Source organism: Nipponia nippon, unplaced genomic scaffold (genome assembly GCF_047370975.1).
Source record: "Nipponia nippon isolate SJK-2023a ecotype South Korea unplaced genomic scaffold, ASM4737097v1 scaffold_9, whole genome shotgun sequence".
NCBI lineage: Eukaryota > Metazoa > Chordata > Aves > Pelecaniformes > Threskiornithidae > Nipponia > Nipponia nippon.
Window position 1 is genome coordinate 23,260,990 of NW_028262413.1, and position 23,214 is coordinate 23,284,203.

Here is a 23,214-nt window from a genome sequence, read left to right on the forward strand (position 1 = left end):
GGAGCTGAGAGTGTCAAGCCCCTGTCACAGAAGTTCCTATGAAGTGGCTCAGAGAAACTGAGCACCCAGGACACCTTATCTGATTTGCTTTTTGATAAAGTCATGTGCCCCGGATGCATGCATCACTTTACACATGACACATTTGCAGCTAAGATAATCTTACTACTTTAACTGCGCATAGGCTTATCCTAAATTAGGTTAGTATAACATTCCTATGAAGTGGGAAACAAATATACTGCAGCCCTCAAGAGTGCAGAAGGGAATTTGCTTGTTTTCCTGAAGTTTCTACCAGGACAAAATGATCACAAACTAGAATTTAACAGCATTTCTATTATTATGTAGATTATATTAATAGGCCATTTGACAAAAGGACAATGTGAATGTTAGAGCTAGCATGCTTTTGGTTGTCATGAGAGTTCCAGACCTATTTTTAACTTAGGTAGCATTCCCTTTATACAACAGCTATTACCCATTAAGGAGTGAAAGGAGTCTTACGAATAGATGGGGTTTAAATTTTTAGATTGAAAAGTATTCTGGCTTTTTAGACAATTCAGGGTACCTTTAAACCTTCAACTTGTAACAAGTGAACATTGTTAGCAGATGGGAGAAGGGGTTTAAATTAAGTATTTGCACCACACATTTTTTCCTTAGCCTTCACTGTATTTTCTTTCCTTCCCTTTTAAAACTTCCTCTTCTGATTTTTCACAAACATTCCTAAGAGTATGCAAAATACAATGTTTCCTAGGAGTTTACAGCAGTGACATCCACACACCGGTCCTACGGAACAAAGTCAGCATGATTTTAGCATTTTGATAAAGGACATCCCCTCTCATCCCCAACGAGCTGGCAAGTTAGTGTTGCTTCGAAGAGGCCCCTCCAGCACCCTTCCAGCTGCAGCTTCTGACAGACTCCTCGTATGTCTTCAGGTCTCTTCTGTGCTCCCAGACTCCCTTTTCTGTGACTTAAATCTTGGAAGACTATCAAAGGAAACTCAGAAAGCTTCCAATCCCCCTCTGCAGGGCACATAGCCAAACACACAATTAAAATGTGACTGCTCTAGGGTCTGCCCATCAGTTGCATCTAAATACAGTAGAGACCAGATAGGGAAAGAAAAGCCTGACAAACAATGTGCTCTCTAGGGGTGCAGTTAAAGGGCAGGCACCACCAGCTACGCATCTGTGAGAGCCCCAGCACAGATACCACCGTTCTGCAAAATCCTAACGTGAATCTTTGAAGCTCTGTTTGTGGAAGGTTAACATCTACACAAGTGTGAAGAACGGAGAACCTGAGGACTCACAGATGGTTCCTGGGTGAAAAGGAAGGGGGTGAAGAAAAGGAAGGTTTCAGAACGCCTAGAGACTGGACTTACTGGAGATTGCAGAGAGCAGAAAAAAGAAAGGCATATACACAAAGAGCTGTCTCCAGTCTGAAACCCAGTTTATCAGTTACAGGAGTAGTAAGGGGAGAGACATCATACAGCCCTATCTATTTGTGCAGGATTTTTGCTCAGCAACGCTTAAGTCCCACACCCCCCCTTGGAGAAATCAGGGGATGGACAGTTCAGGGATCCTGCAAGATGTTTGTCCACCAGGTAGGAAGGAAGAGCACCCTGGAAAGTTAAGACAAACCAGAAGTATGAATTTAAGGCATACGAACAATGCATTTTGAACACTTGCACAAAGACTCTCTTAGATACAAAGTAGCATTAATTACATTACAGTGAAGGCTTCAACCAGATCAACAGGTATTTTGGGTATTTTAATTTAAATTTCTCAACCTGAAATCACTTTAATTCCCTGAGTGTAGACAACTCCTCTGCTTTTAAGGCATTTTGCTACTTCGTACATTTATTTGAGGGCTTCCTCTCAATCATTTTTATGCTGAACGTGGGAATATTGCAATCTGTACTGTTTGCAGGCTGTACTTCAAGAGGATGGGGGATTTTGGGGGATAAGGAGGAGAATTTTATGCTCTCAGCTGCTCTGCAATTGCATAAACGTTGCCAACATGAACCTCCAGAGAGAGTGCTGTACTATAGGCATATGACTCAGCCCTGCTCTGGATGAAGTCACTGTCAAGTGAAAGCAAACTACTTGTTTCTAACAACATATATGGTGAACTCTAAACGCAAGTTCAAGACAAAGCTTCAGTAATTTTTCCCACCCACTTTGCTATTGTTTTGTTCAAGACATTGCAAAGGAGCTCATAATTTAAATGACTGCAAGAAGAAAAGCAAACCAACCGGCCTACTTATCGACAGTGATGTAAAAGAAGTTCCCTGCTCTCATGAACTAGAACCTAAGGATTTTTTTCCCCCTGCTCACTGTTACTGAGATTTGTAACTAGTATACAGCTATTGTTTCCAGGAATACAGGATTATAGTATTGTATATAACACGCGCTACCTATAACTTTTTTCCCTTTATTAAATCTGTTTTTAAATAATGGAATTAACAATAGCATTCCTTTAACTATATAGTAGCACATGGCCATTGAGTTCTTCACATCTTTTTTATGCTGCATTTTACTTAAAGGAAACAGCAGTACTGTTCTGTGCCTGTTGGCAAGCATGTTATCTGGCACATCTGCACCTACCTCACATACTCCTAGAAGCAGAGACCATGCTGTTAACACCAGAAATGAGGAACAAAGATCATCAAAGCACATTCTTTTTAACAAAGAGTTAACCTAGAGGACAATCTGACATAGATCATTTAAAGCACATGTGCTGTCTTTGAAACTGCATCTAAATTAAGGCTGGCAATTCTTTTAATGGCTTCAAATGCTACAAATTTGTCTTGGATAACAGAGTGGGAAAGAGGATAAGCAGAAAGCTGCAGGTGCCCCGCAGAGTGCAATATTAGAGTGGTTTTAAGTAGCTTCTGACATCCAGTTACTTTGTGATATTCTAGGATGGCAGCAATAAACTGCTCCTACCAAGCAAATTCATGAAAGCATTTTCATTTATAATCATCACTAAAACATCCTAATGGGACTGAATATACAACAAAATATAGACCTATTCTTGCCCAGAGATGGGCTTAAGCACATGATTCAATCTACCCTGAATCACAGTGTAGGAATTGCTAGTCCTAGCTGAAGAGTAGCAGAAACAATTTCAACTAATCCCTGCTTCAAAAAACCAGTTATCTCTCACTTATCTTATTCCATTGGGGTGGCTGGAAGCAGATGCTTGTTAGAAATGGCCCTAATTGTTCGGTAAGAGACTCACGCCTCCTTTAGAGAGACCAAACTGATGAAAGAAAAATGAGAAGTAAGAAGCAATAATTTTAAAACTGTTTTGTCAAGCAACTGGATTCCAGTAAAGTAGCCTTTACAAACTTGGCACTTTCTTTATGTCTTTTAAAATACTAGTATCTTAGCAAGAAGAAAGAAGACATTCTGGGAGGAAAAATCTCTCCCAAACTACAGATAAGAGTCACCTTCACTGCCAGTCACAAATTTTCCCACCTTATATTTTTATCTTTAATGTAATGCTAATGGTAACAATTTCTCGCTTGGGCTATTACACACCAGCTGGCAGAAGCACAGCACGATGCACCCACTGGCTCAAGAAAATCTTCACTTTCACATGCTAAACCTGAAGTCACATGATTTTATAATAATCCATTGAGTAAAGCATGAGACATTCATCCTCAAAATCCCACAGAAACCCTACGGTGATTTGCTCATCTTACACTTTAATCTGTTATAGAAATACATCTCTACACTTTTAGTATTTGTATTCAAAGGATACTGAAAACCAAGCACTTGCACCACGTGAGGGGTTATATAGCAGTGACCAAAATGCACTCAGTGTTAATGGCAACAGAGAGTTGACATTTGATTTTCATAGATTAATGAATCACCAAACATTTTTGGGACCTGGCTTCTACCCCAGTGCCCCCAGTTTGCTGTATACAATCTGCTGCGACTTGCATAAAAGCAGGATCTTAGTTTATATACACATTCTTGCAGACATCAGGATCATTATCTTGCAGTGACTTTGTTTTGTGCATATGCATGTGATGGGCAAAGTCCTGGCTACTGAAGGTGCTGCCAAATTTAAGAAATGGACTAAAAGTGTAGTTGGTTTATTTTGTCCTATTTCCCCCTTTCCTGTACTCTGTTGAGGAAATATACCTCACTGAATCAATTCTCACAAAGGACTGCAAACTCTACAGAAGCCCTCTACTCCAGGTCAGGTGTCCGCCTTAGCTGGGCTTTCCTTTAGGAATGTCACATGCACAGCTTTCTATGAAGAGTTTCGTAAAGTTTTTTTTTACTTTGTATACCTGAATACATGTGAAAACTAGCACCTCAGAAGGCAAAAACTGTCCTAGTTTGACTCTGTCCCATCATCCAGAATCACTATTTTCTTGCAGTGCCCCAACTGGCACTACAAGTACCAGCAGGGAGGGGGACTGGCTCATTTGCCCTGTCCTCCAATCTTGCTGCCAGCCCCACAGCTCTGGGCAGCCGGGCCAGGCCACCAGCACAGCCTACCTGAGCCTCTTAGTGTAATCTTGCTCTCAAGAGTTTGAGAAAGAAGTACGCTTCCCAAACGGCAACACAGCGTGCCAGCCCTATCCTGCCACTCAGCCCTGTATGCGCAGGGTGTCCGCGTTGGGCGTGTGCTCTATCGCACCACCAGCGCAAGCAGTGAACACATTTATTGAAATGTACAGTTCCATGCAAGTGGCTCCCAGTGCAAGACAAAATTATACCATAAATCAGAATTGTCCAGGTCAGCCAACAGACATGATCCCACAAGACTTCCCTGAGTAACAAAAGCTGAAAAACACAGCTTGATTTCTGAACGTAGAACAGCAAGCCACAGAGCTTCTGAAGCAACAAGAAACATTTACCACAGTTTTGAGCACTGACTGCAACTTAAAATAAAAGACATGCTCTGCTCAGACAATCCATGAAAGGAAAGAGAATAGTCACAGTTCTTGTCATGTACGGCTTGCTAAGCACTGCTGGGGAGGGGCAGCGCACGAGGAGCGATGAGCAGAGCTCTCGTGGCCAAGCAATGAGTCTCTGAGTCACCCCACAGAATCAGGAACACAGGGCTTAACAGGGAGGTGGGCAGCTATTCCACAGCATCCCTATGTCTGCTCTGAAAACTCATCTGCTGTCATAGCACTACCTGTACGTGGGGAAGGCTTAGGGGTTTGGTACTGCTTCCCCCACGACTTGTTACTGCACCTCTTCACCTGAAGCCATGGCTGGTCACCAGGTAATAGTGGTGGCATGAGGGAATGTCACACAGGGATGTCTGAACTGTGCTCCTGCCGACATTCTCTGACACATCTTCCCCCACGCCATCAAGGTATAAGAAGGGGCAGGCAATAACCCTAACGCTAATACTAAAAATTCATGTAGTAAGGCCTGTGTAATGGAAATGTTAGTCAAGTCCCATTTTATACATAAAAATAAGAAATATATACATCTAGGCACAGGCAAAACTCTTCCCCACAGCCCCTTGGCTCTTTTCCAAGAGCATTTTAAACAATCTACAATTACTAATAAAAAGTAATTGAAAGTAAGTCTCAAGAAAGCTTTTCTTCCTTTTTAATATGAACTTCCTTGTATTTAGGTTTGTTACTCTGGACCATTTGCTTTTCACGCTTGTTTGTCACTGTGCTTTAATCAAGAAATTATTTTGTTTAAAACGTAAGTTGCAACTTCAATTTTCTTTTTCTCAAAACGATGAGAGCAAAGTGCTTCTATCTGATATTTAAGTGCTTAAGTCCTCTTTTTACTTCTGTTCATACAAGCACACTCCAGGAGGAGGGCTCAAGTACATCTAGGTTTTGATGACAAATAAATTAACCATCTGGAAGGAAATAAATGGACAGTCCTTAGCTATTGCAGAGGTTTCCATTAGGAGATGTAGAATAACTCTACAGTCATTCATCTGCAACAAAGCTGGGATTTCGCCAGGAATCCAAGACAGAAAACTTTAGTTTAGTTGCATTTATTTGTATCAAAACAGTCTGGCTACATTTCTGTTATTTTATATGGTTTCTCAGCAAGGAAGGCATTACAATGGGCTGGGAATAGGTTGGAAATTTTTTGGCTTAGAAATGAAATCTGTGAAAAGCTGCAAGGAGAGGAGAATAAAGCTATCTTTTGAAACTTCACAAGCCAATGGTCACAGATGAGGGTCCTATATTACTCAATGCCAGAAAGTGCGGGGCACCCCTTAAACCTTGAAAAAGATTGGAACAGTTCCCTTTTCCAGCCTTCAGTCACTGCATGAAAAATTCAACTGCAATTAGCATTTAGTACAAAGCACTTTCTGTAGGCTGACAATAGGTAGTCAGACCAGGAAGTGTACATAACAAGAACAGAATCCTATTTTAAAGAATTGCATGGCTTTTGTTAACAATGAAGTGATGCCCGCTTTTCCCCCAGAAAATTCAAATACGTATAATTCCCTCTGCTTAGTAGTGTAAATCAAGAGCAAGAAAACAGAACTTTAGATTAAAAAGCATCAGGGTAAGTTCAGGGACATGTTAAATGGAATTGCTTATTTTGCTGTTCCATTAAATAGGCAAGCTCAGTGCATCTGACACCCAGTCCTATTCTTTATGATCACTGTTCACCATCAATCATTTAAGCTGTATGTCAGACCTGCTTAAGTGAAGTGCCCATTGCTCTGAATGACTGTGATGTGCACTTTGTGCTGGGAGGGAGATGAAAGATGAACTATTATATTACTAAATATCTCTGGGAAAAAAGGATCTTCTCTGCATTACATAAATTTCTGTGACATTTCAATTAATCTCCTAGTGCTATTTACAGTCTGTACACTACACAGTCTGTACACTACACAACACAAGCTACTACGCCTAAGGATAAAATATCAGGGAAGAAAAAGTACTAATTGAGTCTTAGCTGAGATGATGTGACTGAAGTAAACGTTAAAACCAAACAGCATCATCACCTTTCACATCTGCATGCACAGAGACAAAAGTAGTTGATACTCAATGCAATAAAAAAGCAGCTTTACAATCTTTGTCACAAGTTCTCATTAATTCTCTACCACTCCCTTTTCCCCTGGATTTTGCCTTTCAGCAATAGAGTAGAATAGCAAATAAAAGCACTGGTGGCATCATGTGCAGCCACCCTGTTCTGAAAAGCATTTCAGAGTTAATGTTTTCTTACCTTTTATAGAAACCGTGAAGAGGCTGGAGACATAAAAACTGCCAGTAATCCAAGCAGAAGGCCTTTAACTTCAGCATTTTCAAATACTTCTACTGCAGCAACTGTAGTCTGCAGCTAGGTTTTAACAACACAAGACTTCTTTTTGTTATGATTTGAATGACTCAAATCCAGTCCAACACACTCCGATCCTTATTGCTGCAGCATAAGTGTTTCTAATTGCTACCAATACATGCAGCTAGTCATGCACATGGCACAGCACCTGCACAGTTACAGTATCCTACTTTAATACAAAGAGGCAGTCTCACAAAGGATAGAAATTCTTTGTATCGCTCTTTGATCCTGATTGCAGTTTATCTTTCCAACAGTCCCCAATACTGCCGGGATAACTGTTATTACACAGAAATCCCACTTCTCCTTTTGGCTATTTTAGGCCATTTTAAAAGCCCTCTGGTCAAACAACGTGTATAAATTCCAGTTACAGTTTTGGAAGGACCTTTGGAAACCATCCTTAAAGCTCACAGAACTTCGGAAAATTCAAGCAATTATCTCAATCAGATCTGACAACAACTGCCCTATAATCACAGCAGTGCTATGATCCCATCACATGGGAACTGCAGGCTTTTCTCCTTTTTCTATTTTTTTTTTTTTAAATAGAGCAGCACACAACTCTGTTAATCAGCTCCTCCTGTGTAAATCACATCAGCTCCATTGTCTGCCAGCACCTATGAAAACTGTGGGCTCCTTATGACAGGGGAGGGAAAAAAAAAGAAGGGGGGCGGGGGGGGAAGGCAGGCAGCAGTGCAGACCCTCCCCGCTCACCCACCAAATTATGCTTATCGTATTCCCAACACACTTCGCCCGCTCGGTCTGCGCGCAGAAAAGCTAATCACCCGGGCCACATGGCGCGCAGCGGGGCCGCCCGGCGGCTGCCGGCGTTGCCGGGGCAGCGGGGACGCAGCGGGGCCGCCCCGGGCCCCGCCCGCCGCCGCCCGCGGGGAGGAAGGGCGCTGCGGGCCGCGCTGCGGCCGTGCCGCCTGCCCCGGCGGCGGGCCGGGGGAGCCGGGCCGGGGGAGCCGGCTCAGCCGCGCCGAGCTACAGAGCGAGCCCAAAGCCATTTGCGGTCCGCAGGGAGCGCAGCGCAATTAGCTGTGAGCCGCTTCAACGGAAATTTCGAAATTAGCAGCGCTTGCTATTTAAAACCTCTGGCTAGACATGATAAAAGCAGATTGCTCTTGTTCTGAAAAGACAGGAGTCCAAATTTAATCTCTATCTTTTATGAAAGACATTGGCCCAATTCTACCACCTCCCCTCCCCCCCTTATTCCTTCCTCTCTACACCAACAGGCACGCTTACTTCTAAGGAGCTCTCCCAGTCTCGCAGGATACTCTGAGCAAGAGATAATAGCACAGAACTGCTATTTTGTAGGAACCATTACTGGCACAACGGAAGACATCAATAGCAATTTATCCGCTTTTTTAAAAAGTTTTTGTTGTTGTCGTTAAATGACAAGTGTGCTAGTGGAGACTGACCGATACTTATGTCCAATTTGCTGCTTACTATTCCAGAAACTACGATTTGGGTATTTCTCATTCTGTTGAGGTTTTGAAAATCACTGATAATAAACATTTAGGATATAGCTTGCAATAGTATCAAAAAGGTATAGGAGCTTAAAAGTTCAACAGACATAACAGCAAAACCAAAATCAGAATCTGAAGAAATACTTAAAAGCAAAGATTCTGGCACTTGGACAGGTGGGTTTTTTTTTTTAATTAAACCAAAAACCAAAAAACAGTGTTTAAAAAATATGAAAAAACCCCCAAACCCCTAAAGCTTGAGGCTCTTTTCCGTGTAGACGTATCTAGTTCCCCAAGTGCTTGGATAATAAGCTATATTTAGGGATCCTTTTGGTTTCTGGTTTTACTCATTGTCACTGTTCAGTTACATAAGTGCCTTGCAGCTTCTTAGAAAACTGGTTTGTGTAAGTTTACTTGAGATGAAATTGTAAATATATTTGAGGAAGAACTGGCAGTTTCTTTAGTGAAGTAAAGAAATAGGCAGATTATGCCTAGACAATATTCAAAAATGTTCATGTCACGCTTTGTCCGGTATTTCCCTAAAAATACATTGCACAGTATACGGTGAGTGGTGGAAACGAACAGATCATGAGAAAAGCAGCTTGCATGAAAAAGCACAAATGTGATGTGCATTTGATTTGGGCCTTTTAAAAAATAATTTCTTTTAAGGACTGTCTTCAAAATAATCAATTGCCTGTGATGCCTGCATTTACTCACTGTGATTTCTTTCAGACCAGCATCAGAGCTGGTACTGTTGCAGTGATTCCTAAGAAAACACTATTGCTTGCTTTTGAGAAGAAAGTCCCTTTACAATATTAAATACTGTGAAAGTTCAAGCCTGTTTTTCTTCCTGACCTCATATTCCCTTGGGCTTCATTAGCTTAGCAATTTTCAAGACAGTGATGCCATCATGCTAAGGATATTTAGATTTTCATATCAAAATCTTCCATCCCAGCTTTTCATCCCTAATATCAGCCCCTGTTTTCCAGGGACAGTGTTATCTAAAGAGCAACCGAGCAAAAGGCCCTTGAGATCCCGTGCCTCCTGGCAAGCCCCAGCCTTCCTCAGTCTCCCTGGTGCTGCCTCTTGGCTTGCGCTGGGCTGGTCCATTACAAAGGCTATGGTATACTGCCCAGAGGATAACATGGAAACCTTTTTCCCTTTATTTCCAAGAACAAACAGATAGCAAAACAAATTTATGCTTTAGTTTTCCCTATTGGAACATTCTTCTGCCTGAATTTCCTGAGATTCCTTTTTTTTTTTTTTTAAAAAAAAAAAAAGAGAAAAAAGAAAAAAGAAAAAAAGAAGCACGGAATGCTTCGCCCCCTACCAAGAACAGCTATTCTCAGGATCAAGGGAGGAGAAGGGGAAAGCCATACTGAGACAATTGACAATTAAGCTCAAGAGACACCATCCAAAGATTTCATCCTGAAATGAGACTTTTCTGAAAACTTATCCTTTCACTGTTCATATTGCAAAGCAATTTCTTTCTCTCCATCATACCATTTCCAGGAAAAAAAAAAAAAAACAACAGCTATTTGTCACCTTAATTACTTACTTCTAAATACTGGACTTTCAGTGAGTAGAAGCTATGTACGCATGAATTTGACACTGACAGCAACCAATGCTGATTATACTGCACTGCATGCCGAGAAAATGCTAATTAGGACTTTTGCAAGTGAAAAGCACCATGCTCTCAACATGTTCTTCATTTTTACTTGTCTTCCAGAGGAAAACAACAAAGAAAATTAAGCTTCATCTCACGCTCACCCTGGATATAAAACTAGTTCTTTCAGAAAGGCATTTACGAAAACCTTTGACTTAGAATTCCCAGGCCTAATAAAAGTAGGAATTTTTGGTGTGCTGCAGCTTCAGCACTGGTACCGTAAGTGAGCAGTTCACTGAAAATTTCTATAGTCATTTAGAGTTTTGCTATGCAGAGGCAGCTCTGGCAGCAAGGTACTGAAGCCTCTGACAAGTCCTTCAAAAACAGCTACTAAAAGAAAGGGCAAAGTGAAAATCAAACAGTACAACGCCTCCTTTAAGGATGGTTGTCTTGTCAATCCATGGAGCTCTGAGGCTGAAGTAAAACAACCCACTGATGTGGGAGAGTGTTGTATAAAATAACCCCAGCATGAAGTCTGTGCCTGCTAGCATTACCAGTATACTGATTTCAAATGTTGGGGCTGGGGCAATCAGGAAAATTGACTTGCCTAGATACATCTTTAACCCTTCATAAAATACATACATTAAACTACTCTTATTTACGTATTTACACCCTTATAGTGTGATACGCTAGGAACATTCCTGAAAATTAATTCACTTGCCCAGAAAAACAGTGTATCCACCTACTTACATGTAGTACAGAAATTGTAAGCCTGCAGTAAGAGAATTGTATTCCATGAGTCTTCCGTGATTCCAGGGCGAAATACTTCAATCGCCACACAAACTTCATGCTAGCGATTCATACATTGTGGAGCTCAAGAATATCATGAAATCAAGACACCGTGATTCCCATACTAATTCCATGACATTCCCTGTGCACACCACATTAACAAGTAGGGATCATACAAGGAATACATATGAGGTATACAAAACAAGGTTTTGTGCAACCGAATGGATGCTGAACTAGTTCCTGGGAGGCTTAAAGGCCTCCGTGCTCGCAGAACACAACAGCACACAAAGCTCCTGTACATTACGTCCCTTTCTTGATAATGGAAATCAAACAGTCTCCACATCCAAGTCGGTGTGAAAATTTCCTAGGTTGCTCATACAAAGAACAAGGAAGACTTTCATGTTAAAGGCTCTGGCAAACCAGATCTCTCTTCCTGGCTCTCTTACGCATTTCTGGGTACCACTTCACAGCAAGTATCCCTTCCCTATCAGGGAAAATGGAAGAGCTGTGTTCATGCAGAGCTCTCAGGCTCTGCTGTGCTGTTGTGACACCCAGGAATGCTGGTGACGTGCTCCACAGAGATGCCTAGAGAATCAGGGACAAAAAAAAAATCAAGCTTTCTTTCTCCTCCCTCCCCCGCCCCCCCTTACTCAAAGTGAAGCTCTGCTGCTTAGAAACGCTCCAGCAACTCAAAACAAAGTTATTCTGCTTCAAACAGGTCTCAGATTTATGCACTCCCCCACAGAAGAATATTAATCATCATTTGATACTAGCCTTCATTTTTGGTTAAGCCTCTAAGCGGCCAAAATTTCATGCAGTAGAATAGTAACAAATTTGCTGTTCTCTTAATGCTGAATATCTTCTCTGCATGTCTGTTCTCTAATCTCATAAAAACACTAGTTGATCAATTTGTTACAGAAGACAACAAATATGCCACGAATATCTGCAAAGCTTAAATATTTAAATTTCTGGATGATTTGAAACAGGTCTGGTAATACAACACTCCAGAAGGCCCACATTAAGATTTAGGTATTAGGAAACAAAATATTTGCAGATACCAGCTGAAAGCTGACAGAGTCCAACTTAAAATATCCAGAACAAATACTGTGCAGACTATGAAAGAAATTGTGCAGAACAAAACATACATACATATATGCATGTATGTACATATAAGCATGCCAATTTGTACAGACTTTTCTCTTTATAATGGGCAAGCAAATTTTTCACATCAGCCCTTACTCTTTACAGCACTGGGCTTTTCTCTGATCTCACAACTGTGTAACTTTCAAATTGAACATACAGAATCCAAGTGCAGTCTGAATAAATCCAGGGGAAACAAATGGATCTGTCTGGTGGGGAATCTACATACAACTGAAATTTAACAGAATCAGAAGTCTGGATTACAATGTTCCAGAGCAGGTGAGAACTAGAAGAGTGGTTCTTCGAGGGCAAACTGAACTTGCTGATGGGGACGGGAACTTAGGCAAGGAAAGTAGCCTGACTAGAAAACACACTATTGCTTGACAGGACACTGGATGGGCTCATATTAATTGGTACATGCCATTTTATGGGTCATTCAAAGGCAAATTTGCTCAACAGGTTCATAAGAATACATTCAGTAACAAGAAGTCTTCTACTATCTTTCATTTTACTTAAAAAAAGTAGCCTTAATTCTGTTTAATTACAGCTCCAGAACAGGCTTATTTGACCTACTGAAGTCAACTAGCTTTTACATGCTGTTTCTTCAATAATTATTTAACCCTAGGAAAAATTCACTGGTTTAGATGATATAATCTGGAAAATTCTTTAATGTCTCCTCTATGATTGTTTTACTCTAGAGTTTAACTCATAAAATTATTTCATTTGTACTTAAAGAGCAGCAGTTCTACATTCTCATCTGGTAACTCCCAGATTCACCCCAATTCTCAAAATTCGAAAGGACTTACTGCATGCAAGTACATTTATTTCCAAGTATCTTTTTATAAAGACAGTTCTCTAAAAAAAAAAAAAAAAAGTACAAGTATTCTCAAGATTATCCGTTTGAATTAGTTTAGGAAATGTCTGAGCACAGACGTTTTGTAAAAGTGAATGGGATGAAGAAAGTCTCAAAATCTCTGATAACTTACAGCTTAAAAAAAATCTTGTAAAAGAAGGTAGAATATAAGCTATTATAAAACTATTGTTTGAAATATAAAGAAGCACAATCAAGGATTCCATACCAGCCTGCATCTCTCTGTTGCAGGCTTAAGAAAGTGTTACCCACTGAACACATACTAATGAGAGCAATGCCATAGAACTTAACACATATACTGCGTGTATTAAACTTTATGGTTCATGAGGCCATGCAGCAATGGCAGTGCCCATATTGGTGGATATTAAACCACATGGTCTCATTTTATTGAAAATAGTTTAAAACAAGGAAATATTAATAAGTTTTTATGATCCCATAGAGACTTAAAATTATTCAACCACTGCAGTTTCTAGAAAACATGTCTATTCAGTGCAACTAAACCTATTCAAATAACATTCCCTATTCCTTTTCCCACCAAATGTTACAATCCAGCCACTTCTTACATCTACCTAATTCTTCCTCTTCTTTCTCACTGATATCCTCCCATGAAAAAAAAAATCCACCAGAAGGAAAAACATTGTAATAAAACCTGCTATTTTTCACAAAGATTTATCTAGCCTGGAGTAAAGACAGCAGCAATACCTGGTTCTGGGAACTTTATCCCAGAGAGTGGTAAATCGCAAACCAGCTACATAATATTCTTGTTAAAATAAGTTTGCAGAAACACAGGGCAGGGGGAAGTTGACGTTGTTTCCTGCATTGTCCTACCACACAAAGAAATAGCGTTCCAGTCAAACCAGAAGATGGGAACAAAACTACAGTCATGACTGAACATTGCCCAGTGTTGCTATACCGAGCTGAAGACAAAGATAATATTACAACACAGGGGGTGTGTATGTGTGTATGTTTTTAGGAGATGATAACAAGGCATATGCTTTACTTTCAGAAGACCACACACTGGAAAATAATGGAAGATTAATAATAGAGAGGGCCTTTAATTTGAATAAGGTTAAACAAAACAGTTGCAACTTATGTTTTGTTCAAGCAAGGTTAAAACTACACAATGTGGGAAAAAGTCACATCCTCAATCTGTAACATCTCCAAAGGAAGACTTTTACCAAAACAACTGTCAATTTGAAAGAAAGGGCCTCTGCCCCAACTTAATCAAAGGAAGTCTGTGACTTTGATGCACTCTAATGCACAACTACAAGAATAAAAGATGCAAGGTGCCCATTTGATATGCAGTGTTAACAGTGCTACACATTTTTTTCTAAATTGAGTGATCAAAGTAAAATCTCAGTTACTGCAATGACTCATATGACAGTACTCTCTGAAGTTTATACATGTGCTTTTATCAAGATGCTGAGCAATGGAAAACATGAATGACATTTCAACACAATCAGTATTGTTCACTCAAAGCAGCATAAAACTGCCAGGGAAGGTCAAACGTTTTCAGCACGGTCTAAGGTTATAAAAATCTGAGAGAGAGATGGTTTGCCCGTGTGTGTGCACGAACACACCTTTCCTCCCTTCCCTTCATGCTTCTCTGAGAACGAATACAGTGTTTGAAGCTGGAACTGAATTTCAAGTTGGAAATCCTGGAAGAAAGCGAACTATCCCCTCTCAAACAGAAAAATCCAGCCATTTGGTCAATGTCTTTACTGGCTATGCATTGTAAAATAACGTACAGCTAATACAGAATAGAAGTAATTTCTATTATTCCAAATCTAAAATTAACATCTCTATTACTACAGTACCTGAGCTGATCAGTTGAGATGCTGCTTCGTGTTTCCAATGAGGTCCTGAGACGACAGCAAAAGAATAAAATTATAAAGTATTAAAACTATTCAAAAATACTATGTTCTTAAATGTCAAATGCTTAATGACTTTACATTTCCCCCGTTTTTATTGACATTTTATAATACTTAGCATGCCATTAAACATGGATACAAAAAAAAAAAAAAAACCAAAAAAAAACCCCAAAAAACACAGCCATTTCCTATACACTAGAGAAAGGGGAATTACAGAAACATTTTTCTGAACTAGTCAAAACGTGATCGCTTTTCAGTATTCTAAAAGCACTCTACCCTTCCGTATTTGTTATACGTGAATGACAAGACTTTGTTCTATGAATGACTGACACAAGTTCTACTGTGTGCACCATTTCATTAAGCATTTCCAGAACCTGTCTTCTACTTTCAGTCTTGCACTGTGTGCACTTAGCTGTAAAATCTCAGCTCAGTTCACCTGTATAAGTGCAGAACGTTGGAATATACTAGCACATGCAAGTATTACAGCCTGCCTTAGGAAGCGTCAGAAACCTTTACACAGTAGATGCTTGAAAACTTCAGGCAGTGCAAACATCCATCTTGGAGGTGCTAGCTTGCTCCACAGCAGACACATCTGCATCACTCTCTGATCACATTTGCTGGAATTTGTCCCTCAGCGTAAACAGCCATTCAGCAAATTGTGAAGTTAAAGCTGATGCTTGGTTTAGGTATGCATGTAATTTCAAAATGCAAAAAGCATCCTCACCAGAAGGCTTACTGGCACAGAGTAGCACCAGAATGGGGCAGTGTACATAAACCAAATCATGATCACAGAAGAATAGCATCATGCAGCTTACAAGTACATATTCCTGGCCATATTGCTTTCATCCTCAGTAAGCAAAAATAGCACAGCTGCATACAACAGAGAGCTGGGCAAAATTCTGCGAGAGCCTTGTTAAGTTCTGTTCTTATATTCTGCCCTCTTGCTGGCTTTTCTCACACTGGGCATTGGATTACTTAATTTATTCACTATCAGAACAGTCATCTTTACATTCTGTGGCTTTGCGTTCTCTACCCAAAAAGGCAACTACAGAATCTTCCTGAAGAACTATTGCAGCAGAAAGTGAAGATACTGATAGCACAGAGGTGATTACGACTACGCTTATGTTCAAATAGCAATATTCTAACACGTAGTGTGGTATTACTATTTAGACTTGCTCTCATTGTGAATGACTTCAGGTTTAATATAAACATATATATGACAGAGTTAAATTTTTAGGGTGAAAACAGTTTTTCCACAGGCTGTAATAAAACATTACCCAAAGCTTCATAATGAACAGCCCATCATCATGTTAGAAATTTTTAAATGGTTATTTGTACTTATCCATTTATATTCCTTACACAAACTGCCATAGATCAACCTTTTCTCATATAGTCACAAATGTGTATGGTCTACGGAGGTTCATAACATTAGCATTAGAATTACATTAATTATATTTACAGTGGGTACTTGTAAAGTAATTGCAAACCTTTACTTTTAATCCCAAGATTACCAGTATGTTTACAAAAATAAACAGGGTTGTGTGAAGGGAGGAGACCAATAAACGCAGCATATGCAAGAATTAGCTGTACAGGAATGGAAACAAACCATATTGTCCAAATAGCTTTTAACTAAAGCACTAAAGCTTTAAAATAGCTTTTAGAAGCTTATTCCACCCTGTAATTTGTTTGCTTTCAGAGTTCAAGACTTGTGAATAGTAACGAATATTGAGGGGCTGGCTTACATATGTTGGCTTTGTGGCTCTTGTTAGTTTAACAATTGAAAAGGGTGAACTTAATTTACTTATAATTAAGTTTACTTCTTAACAGAGTGTGCCATGGAAGGGCCAACCTGCTCACTGAGCGTGACTTTTTGCCTTGCTTTTAACACAGATATAAAAATCTTCTCTTAACAGTTTTGGCCCTTCTTACTACAAATAAATATTTAACAGACCTTGTCTTTGTGCAGTGACAATATGTTGTGCATAAAGAAGAGATGGTAATGAGACACAAGGCAGCACTGATTAGCCACCACCCCAGTGCAACCTTGATTGTGGTGCTGAATAACATCGAGCACATTGTGACCTCAGGGACTCCTTATATAATCACAAATAGCAGGATTACAGCTTCATTAAAAATACCTCGTTTTCTTTCTGCAGACAGACACCTAAGGCAGGCTTCCCAACAACCAAACGCTTCAGTCAGGAGATACATATATTTTCAAATATATAGGAAAAAGCACAGCTCCCACAGCAAAAATACCCATTTTGGGTCTGTCCTGAAACATGGCTAAAAGGTTCTGTTTTTACTGACATAGTTTTTTAGAAATTTCCCTGCTGCTGCTAATAGCAGTTCAGCATGCTATTGGTAACAGTGTTTATCTACTTGGTAACTGCAGTTAAAAAGCCCAAACCACAAAAAACCACAGATCTAATCAATTTGGTAGCTGGCAACACAGCCGCAATAGCTGGCAATGTGCTCAGCAATCACCAAGTCCCACAGGCACCATGGTGGTGGAAGGGCTTCAAAAGTTTAATTGCTTTAAAGAAGCTGCCTATGTGGTGGGCAGCCTACGCCACGGAGAGACCCCGCCGTAGCCTTGGCCCCCCGCGTTGCATCTCTGGGGAGCCCTTCTGCCAGGGGCATGGAGGCAGACGATGGAGTCTCTCATGGTAAAGTCTCTATATTAGAAACTTCCCATCCTTGTACAATTAATTTCTTCAATCAAATACAGAATCAAAGCAGCCCTATGGAGAAAGGCTTATTACTGGTTTTCTTATATGAAGATCAGATATGAAAACAGGGTCAAACACAGGAAAAGCTACGTGAACTGAAGAAATCTCCCTGGATGAGAGCCACAAACAGATCACTACTGGGGAGCAAGACTGAAACCAAGACATACACTAAGGAGGATTACGTGCCCAGAAGAAGCTAAAGCCCAACTTTTTAACCTGGTCACCCACCCTCAGATTTAGCTTGCCTTTGTGGAAAATCTCAGGAGTAGACTGACAACACAAAACCCAAAGTTTAATGGCAAAGAAAAAAAGCCAGTAGAGACAGGAGAAATCAAGTTTAAAAATCTATTGAAACATCTGGATTTGGAGTACAGAAAGTTAGTTAATTCTTATTGAATTTGCAGAATAATTTTAGTACAATCACATAATTGCTGCCCTTCTTTCTTTACATCTAAAAATCTCATTTAAATCTTTTGGTTTCTTTCCCAACACTGCTCAATGATGGAAAGTTAATTTAAAACATAAAAATAACCCAAGTCCTGAACACAGTATCATTAAGCTACAGCAAACAAAATATCTCATTCTACACAAAGTAATTTCAGGAATGTCTGTTCAAGGAAAAATAAGAATACATCTATTCCAGGTTACTTCAAAACAAGGTTTGTTTGTTTTGTTTTTTAACAAATTAACTGGACAGGAAAAAAAATACTGCACTGCTATAAAGAAAGCAAGCAGGAAGGTCTAATAATCCTATTTATTTATTCCTAATGGGCACTGACTCAGTACGTTTGTAGTCCAGAAAGAAATCCACACACTGTCTAATGATAAAGCTATTAAAAATATATTAGACTTGTCTATATATGTACAACTTCCACTTTGTACATACACAAGAAATGAAGAAAAAAAACCCCTACTGTTAACTGTAGAACTATGCCCAAGGAATTGGCTGAAAATTGAGCTAAAAGATTAAACAGAAGAAAACCAACTGCAGAACAATCCTGCATTAGCAGGGAAATGCTCTGAACAGCCCTGCAGGCTGTGTGAGTTTGTTTCCACAGAGTTTGCAAGGGCCTTCTACGTAGGGAGTTGAGTAAATCTACACCAGTTTCACTGATGAGTCAGTTGAATGACATCTCTTCTTCATGCAAATTCTTGACATTTTAGAGAAAACACAGAGGAATCATTGCATGAACTGTAACTATACCTGGCGCACTGAGCTATACGCAGTTGGATTATTTGGCACTAACGTGGTCAGCATGAAACTTGAAGAATGGGTGTAATTGTTGGTAATAACAACCACTTTCAAGGCTAAAACAATTATACAAAATACGGATACACACAACTCCTGAATTACAAACTTGCTTAGAGCTTGCATCTATTTTCATCAGCTAGCACAGAAATCATAAATAGCCTGCTTCTGCAGGAGAAAATAAAAGTATTACAAAGAAATCATTGCTCTGAAATTCAGACAGTTGCTCTTATTCTGTAGGCTTTAGGTATCCATAGACAAAAAGAGTAAATACAATTCTAGTTGAGAGTTCTGTCCTGAAGCAAAAAACAAGGTCACGGGCTATAACACTTGTTATTCGCACTGTGTATAGGTGTTGCTCATGAAAGTTGTGTAGAGAGCAAACCTGAGGGTACAGGATTTCTAGCAATCGGGTATTTAAAAGATCATATTCCAAAATGTTTTAGCAGATTTAAGTGCGACACACAATTAGCTTCTTGGTGCCTTGAGTAATGATACAAGTCCTGTTTTATTTTGCTTTTTTGTGACAAAAGAAACTTTTTCATAAATACAAAAATCAGTCTTACTGAAGATTACTTCCGAAACTGCATAAGATGGAGTTCCTTATACCATATGGACATAGAGAAGGTAGAGAATGAATACTGTGAAGAACTAACCATCTTAAATCTTGCTTTCCTCAGCTGTGACAGTAGACCTTAATTTAAACTATTCTGTCTCTCAGTATGGAACAGTGACAATGTAAATCATTAAGACATTTCCAAGATGGATGTCAATGAGATTGCAGTAAGCACCAGTGTAATAGAACCACATAGGAACTATGCTCTCGCTGACTGGATAAACAGAATATAGTCATTCGAGTAGTCCAGCACTGTGTCTGTCCTATAAGCCTTTTACAGAGTATTTGCTAACATTCTTGATGGAGTGCAAAGTTATATGGAGGTTCTTGCTACGCTGAGTGGATAATCTTGTGAGAGTCCCCACACTGTGATAGCTCAGAATGGCTGCCTCCCCTTCTCAGGGTCCCGTGGGCAACTTCCAGCCCTACAGGCTCAATTCTACTGAATAATGCTAAGTTGGGATAGAAGCCGTTCATTTCCATCAGTGCAGATGGCTGCAATTGCTTCATTATCTGTTAACTAGAGGATAAACTAGACCAGAGTACTACCTTATTGCTGACAGAGGCTACAAATAACTACATATCATAAGCAGATATTCTGCAAACAGCAAGAAAAAATTCCAATTTGAGAAAAGCCAAGATGTTCTTCTGGCACGAAAATGCACAGATTAAATAATTGTAGTTGAAGCAAATCCACAGCTTGATCCCAAATAAAGATTGTTTAAATATATCATCTTTTGGCTAAGAAGCGAAATTCACTTGGAGCATCACAGTACAAAGTTATGCTGTCTGCAAATGACAACTCAGAGTGCATGTGTGTGAGGGGAAAAGACAGTTCTGAGCTCTATCAAACCTTTGGTGCTAGAAGCAGCATGGTATTGCATCTTTTTAATGCTGAGGAAAGGAACGCAGAATAATACATTAAATATTTAAGAAACTGTGCTAGATATTGCTCAGTGAATAATTGCTGCTTGTCACAGTTTCTCCGTATGAACTGACAGCACACAGAAGAAAGGGAATCCTGTTCATCGCAGGCTGATGCTGTAATACTCCACACGTTCAGTTACAAAGACAGACCAAATTATTTCTTTATATTCCAAAGTGCAGCTTCCTTAAATGGAAATATTTACCCTTGCTTGAGGACAGTCTGAAACCTAGCGCTGCTGAACACTTTGGATCCCAATCTTAATACTCCTTTTGGTAGGTAAGGCCAAAGCATCTAACCATTACAGGCAAAAAGAAGTTAACAGAAGGGTCATACGCAGCCAGAACAAGACCCTCCCACAGAAACAAAACTGGATATGATATTCCAGCCATTACATTGGTCAAACAAAATCATCCCTTCATATTCTGTGTGAACTTGCTCTAGAGTCCCTTCTTTGAGCACTTATAGGATTCCAGGATGTTTACCTTGACACCCAACATGCTTTAGCTACAAGTGAAAGCCATAATCACCAAAGTATCAAGCACTGCACAGTATCATGCCTTCTTCATGATGCTATAGTTCAACAACATACAGAAAGCTGTATCGTCTTCAGCCTGTTCCCCTTTAATCAGTTGCTCAGTGACCAAGTCTCTAAAGCACCTATAACACAGTGAAGTTACTTAACACAGAACTAACAGAAAAAAGTAACAAGGTAACATTTACATTAATTTTAGCCTCGCACCTCCAAATTTTGCTCAGCCATCATCTCAGCTTGAGTTCCCCCTCTTTAGTGGATCCTGGCTTTGCCCAGAGATTTGCCAAGCCATCAGGAAGGACACATTCCTGAAGAAACTCAGAAGTGCCCTGAGCTAAAGGGACCCAGTGGCTAGCGGTTCAGCATTTGCTTCTGTTACACAGCCCTTCGCCTGACGTCCCAGACAAATGGCCCTGAAGGAACAAGCTGTGGGAAATTCTAATTTGAATATCATGGACCAGAAGCTAATGAAGAGATTGGGCTCCTCCCAGAAATTAGGAGGACTCTGATGGATATACGGCTAGAAGCTCTGCCGTAATGTCTTTTCTGGCTGGAGCATCATTTATCAGATATGCAGCTGTGTCCTGCATTAATTAGTGCTATACAAGTGAATCAAGGCATTTTCAAGAACCGAAGGCAGAGTAGTATAACAGCATGCTTGTCTTACTCCTATACATCTGCCTTAGCACTGCTATGGACCACTGTTGGAGATAAAGTACTGGCCCAGAAGGATGTTTGCCCTGATGCGGCATGGCTATTCTGAGCCACTGTTTCCACCAACTCATCACCATGTTGCTGTTCAGTTCTGTGCAGGACACAGTGCAATCTTAAAACAGGTATGTGCCAGAGGCAGAAGCTCTCAGGAAACCTGTAATGCTTCTGGCAGCTACATTCACATGCGGATTCAATTCAGAAAACCTGTCTCATGGTAGCCTGTCTGAACTGTAGATCTAAAAGTAGAACAGCCCAACTCCAGAGGTTTCCGCAGAATTGCGTGAGTAAGTAGGCCAGAACTAAACACGACTCAACTGATATTAGTCATTGGAACAAAAACTTACACAAACTGAAAATATAGTTCACATTAAACCTTTCTTTTGGATATACAATTTAATAGCTTTACTGACATAACTGGCACTGTTCATCTATGAAAAGGCAGCATTCAGAAGGAAGGACCAGGAACTTTAAAGAATACCACTGAAATTCTTGCTTCTAATTTTCTCTTCTCATACACTGTGCTCCACATATTTTAATGAACCCTTTAGACAAGAAAGTACTTTAAATACTTGTTTAATGCTGCTCTTAGAAATAAAAAGCTTTCCTCACTTGGGGCTTGAATGACTTGGATTCCTGAGTAGAGTTCTGCTGGGTCTACAGGTTTTGTGCAGCCCTGGGTTGGAAAGCCCATAGTGCCTGTCCACAGAGTGAAGCTCATTTTCCCAGGTCTCTAACAGTTAAAGCTGGATTACAAATCTAAGCAGGCAACTGATCATTCAGAAAACCAACTGATTGATTAGAGTTTTTTGTTGGATCTCTTCCAGACACCACATGGCTCAGTGACCAAAAGGTTTGCTTCAAAGACAGAAACACATCAGATAAAAACAAGAGCTTTAGGAAACCTCCGAACACACTTTTCTACTTGGCATACTAGAAACAACTGAATTTTGTTTGGGCTGTGTGCAAGCTATACGCACAAGCTTTCTTTCATTTTTCCTCTTTCAGAAGGCTCCCCTTTGCATCACAGGGTTCTGTCATAATTTTGGGAGTGTTCAGCACAGAAGCATGCCCAAACATGGACCACTGTCATGCCCTAAACAAGTGTTTCATTTTTATAACATGTTTTCCCAATCAAAATATAACCACAGTATCTCAAAGAGATTTTTAAATCTATAAGAAAAGCAATATCTAGGAAACAAAGCCAACCCAACACAAACCTAAAAGCCATGAGGAAATAGGCAGACTAGGAAGGTCAGTTGGCTTCATTAATTTGAGAAGATTGTGCAAAAGTAAAACTGAATTTCTGTACAGAGACAATGGAGTTATATTAAATAAAACTCAATTTGTGCTTACAAAGTTGGGGCCTGCATTTCTAGAGCAATCTGCAAGAGTAACAGGGGGACTTGGAGAAGCTTCC

The 23,214-nt window shown here is 39.9% G+C and overlaps 1 protein-coding gene across 9 annotated transcripts in view; it reads right to left on the reverse strand.

The window, feature by feature from the left end:
- Window positions 1–23,214, reverse strand: part of IQSEC1 (IQ motif and Sec7 domain ArfGEF 1) — a 355,322-nt gene that overhangs the window by 146,941 nt on the left and 185,167 nt on the right. For 4 of the 9 annotated variants that reach the window (XM_087743583.1, XM_009464893.2, XM_087743581.1 and 1 more), the window contains one exon: window positions 14,973–15,017. The exons of 4 other annotated variants lie outside the window; for them this stretch is intronic. In XM_087743583.1, coding sequence (XP_087599709.1) covers window positions 14,973–15,017 — 45 coding nt within the window. Of the gene's footprint in view, window positions 1–7,175; window positions 7,857–14,972; window positions 15,018–23,214 lie in introns of those variants that run through there. One more of the 9 variants, XM_087743587.1, reaches the window with a different exon arrangement.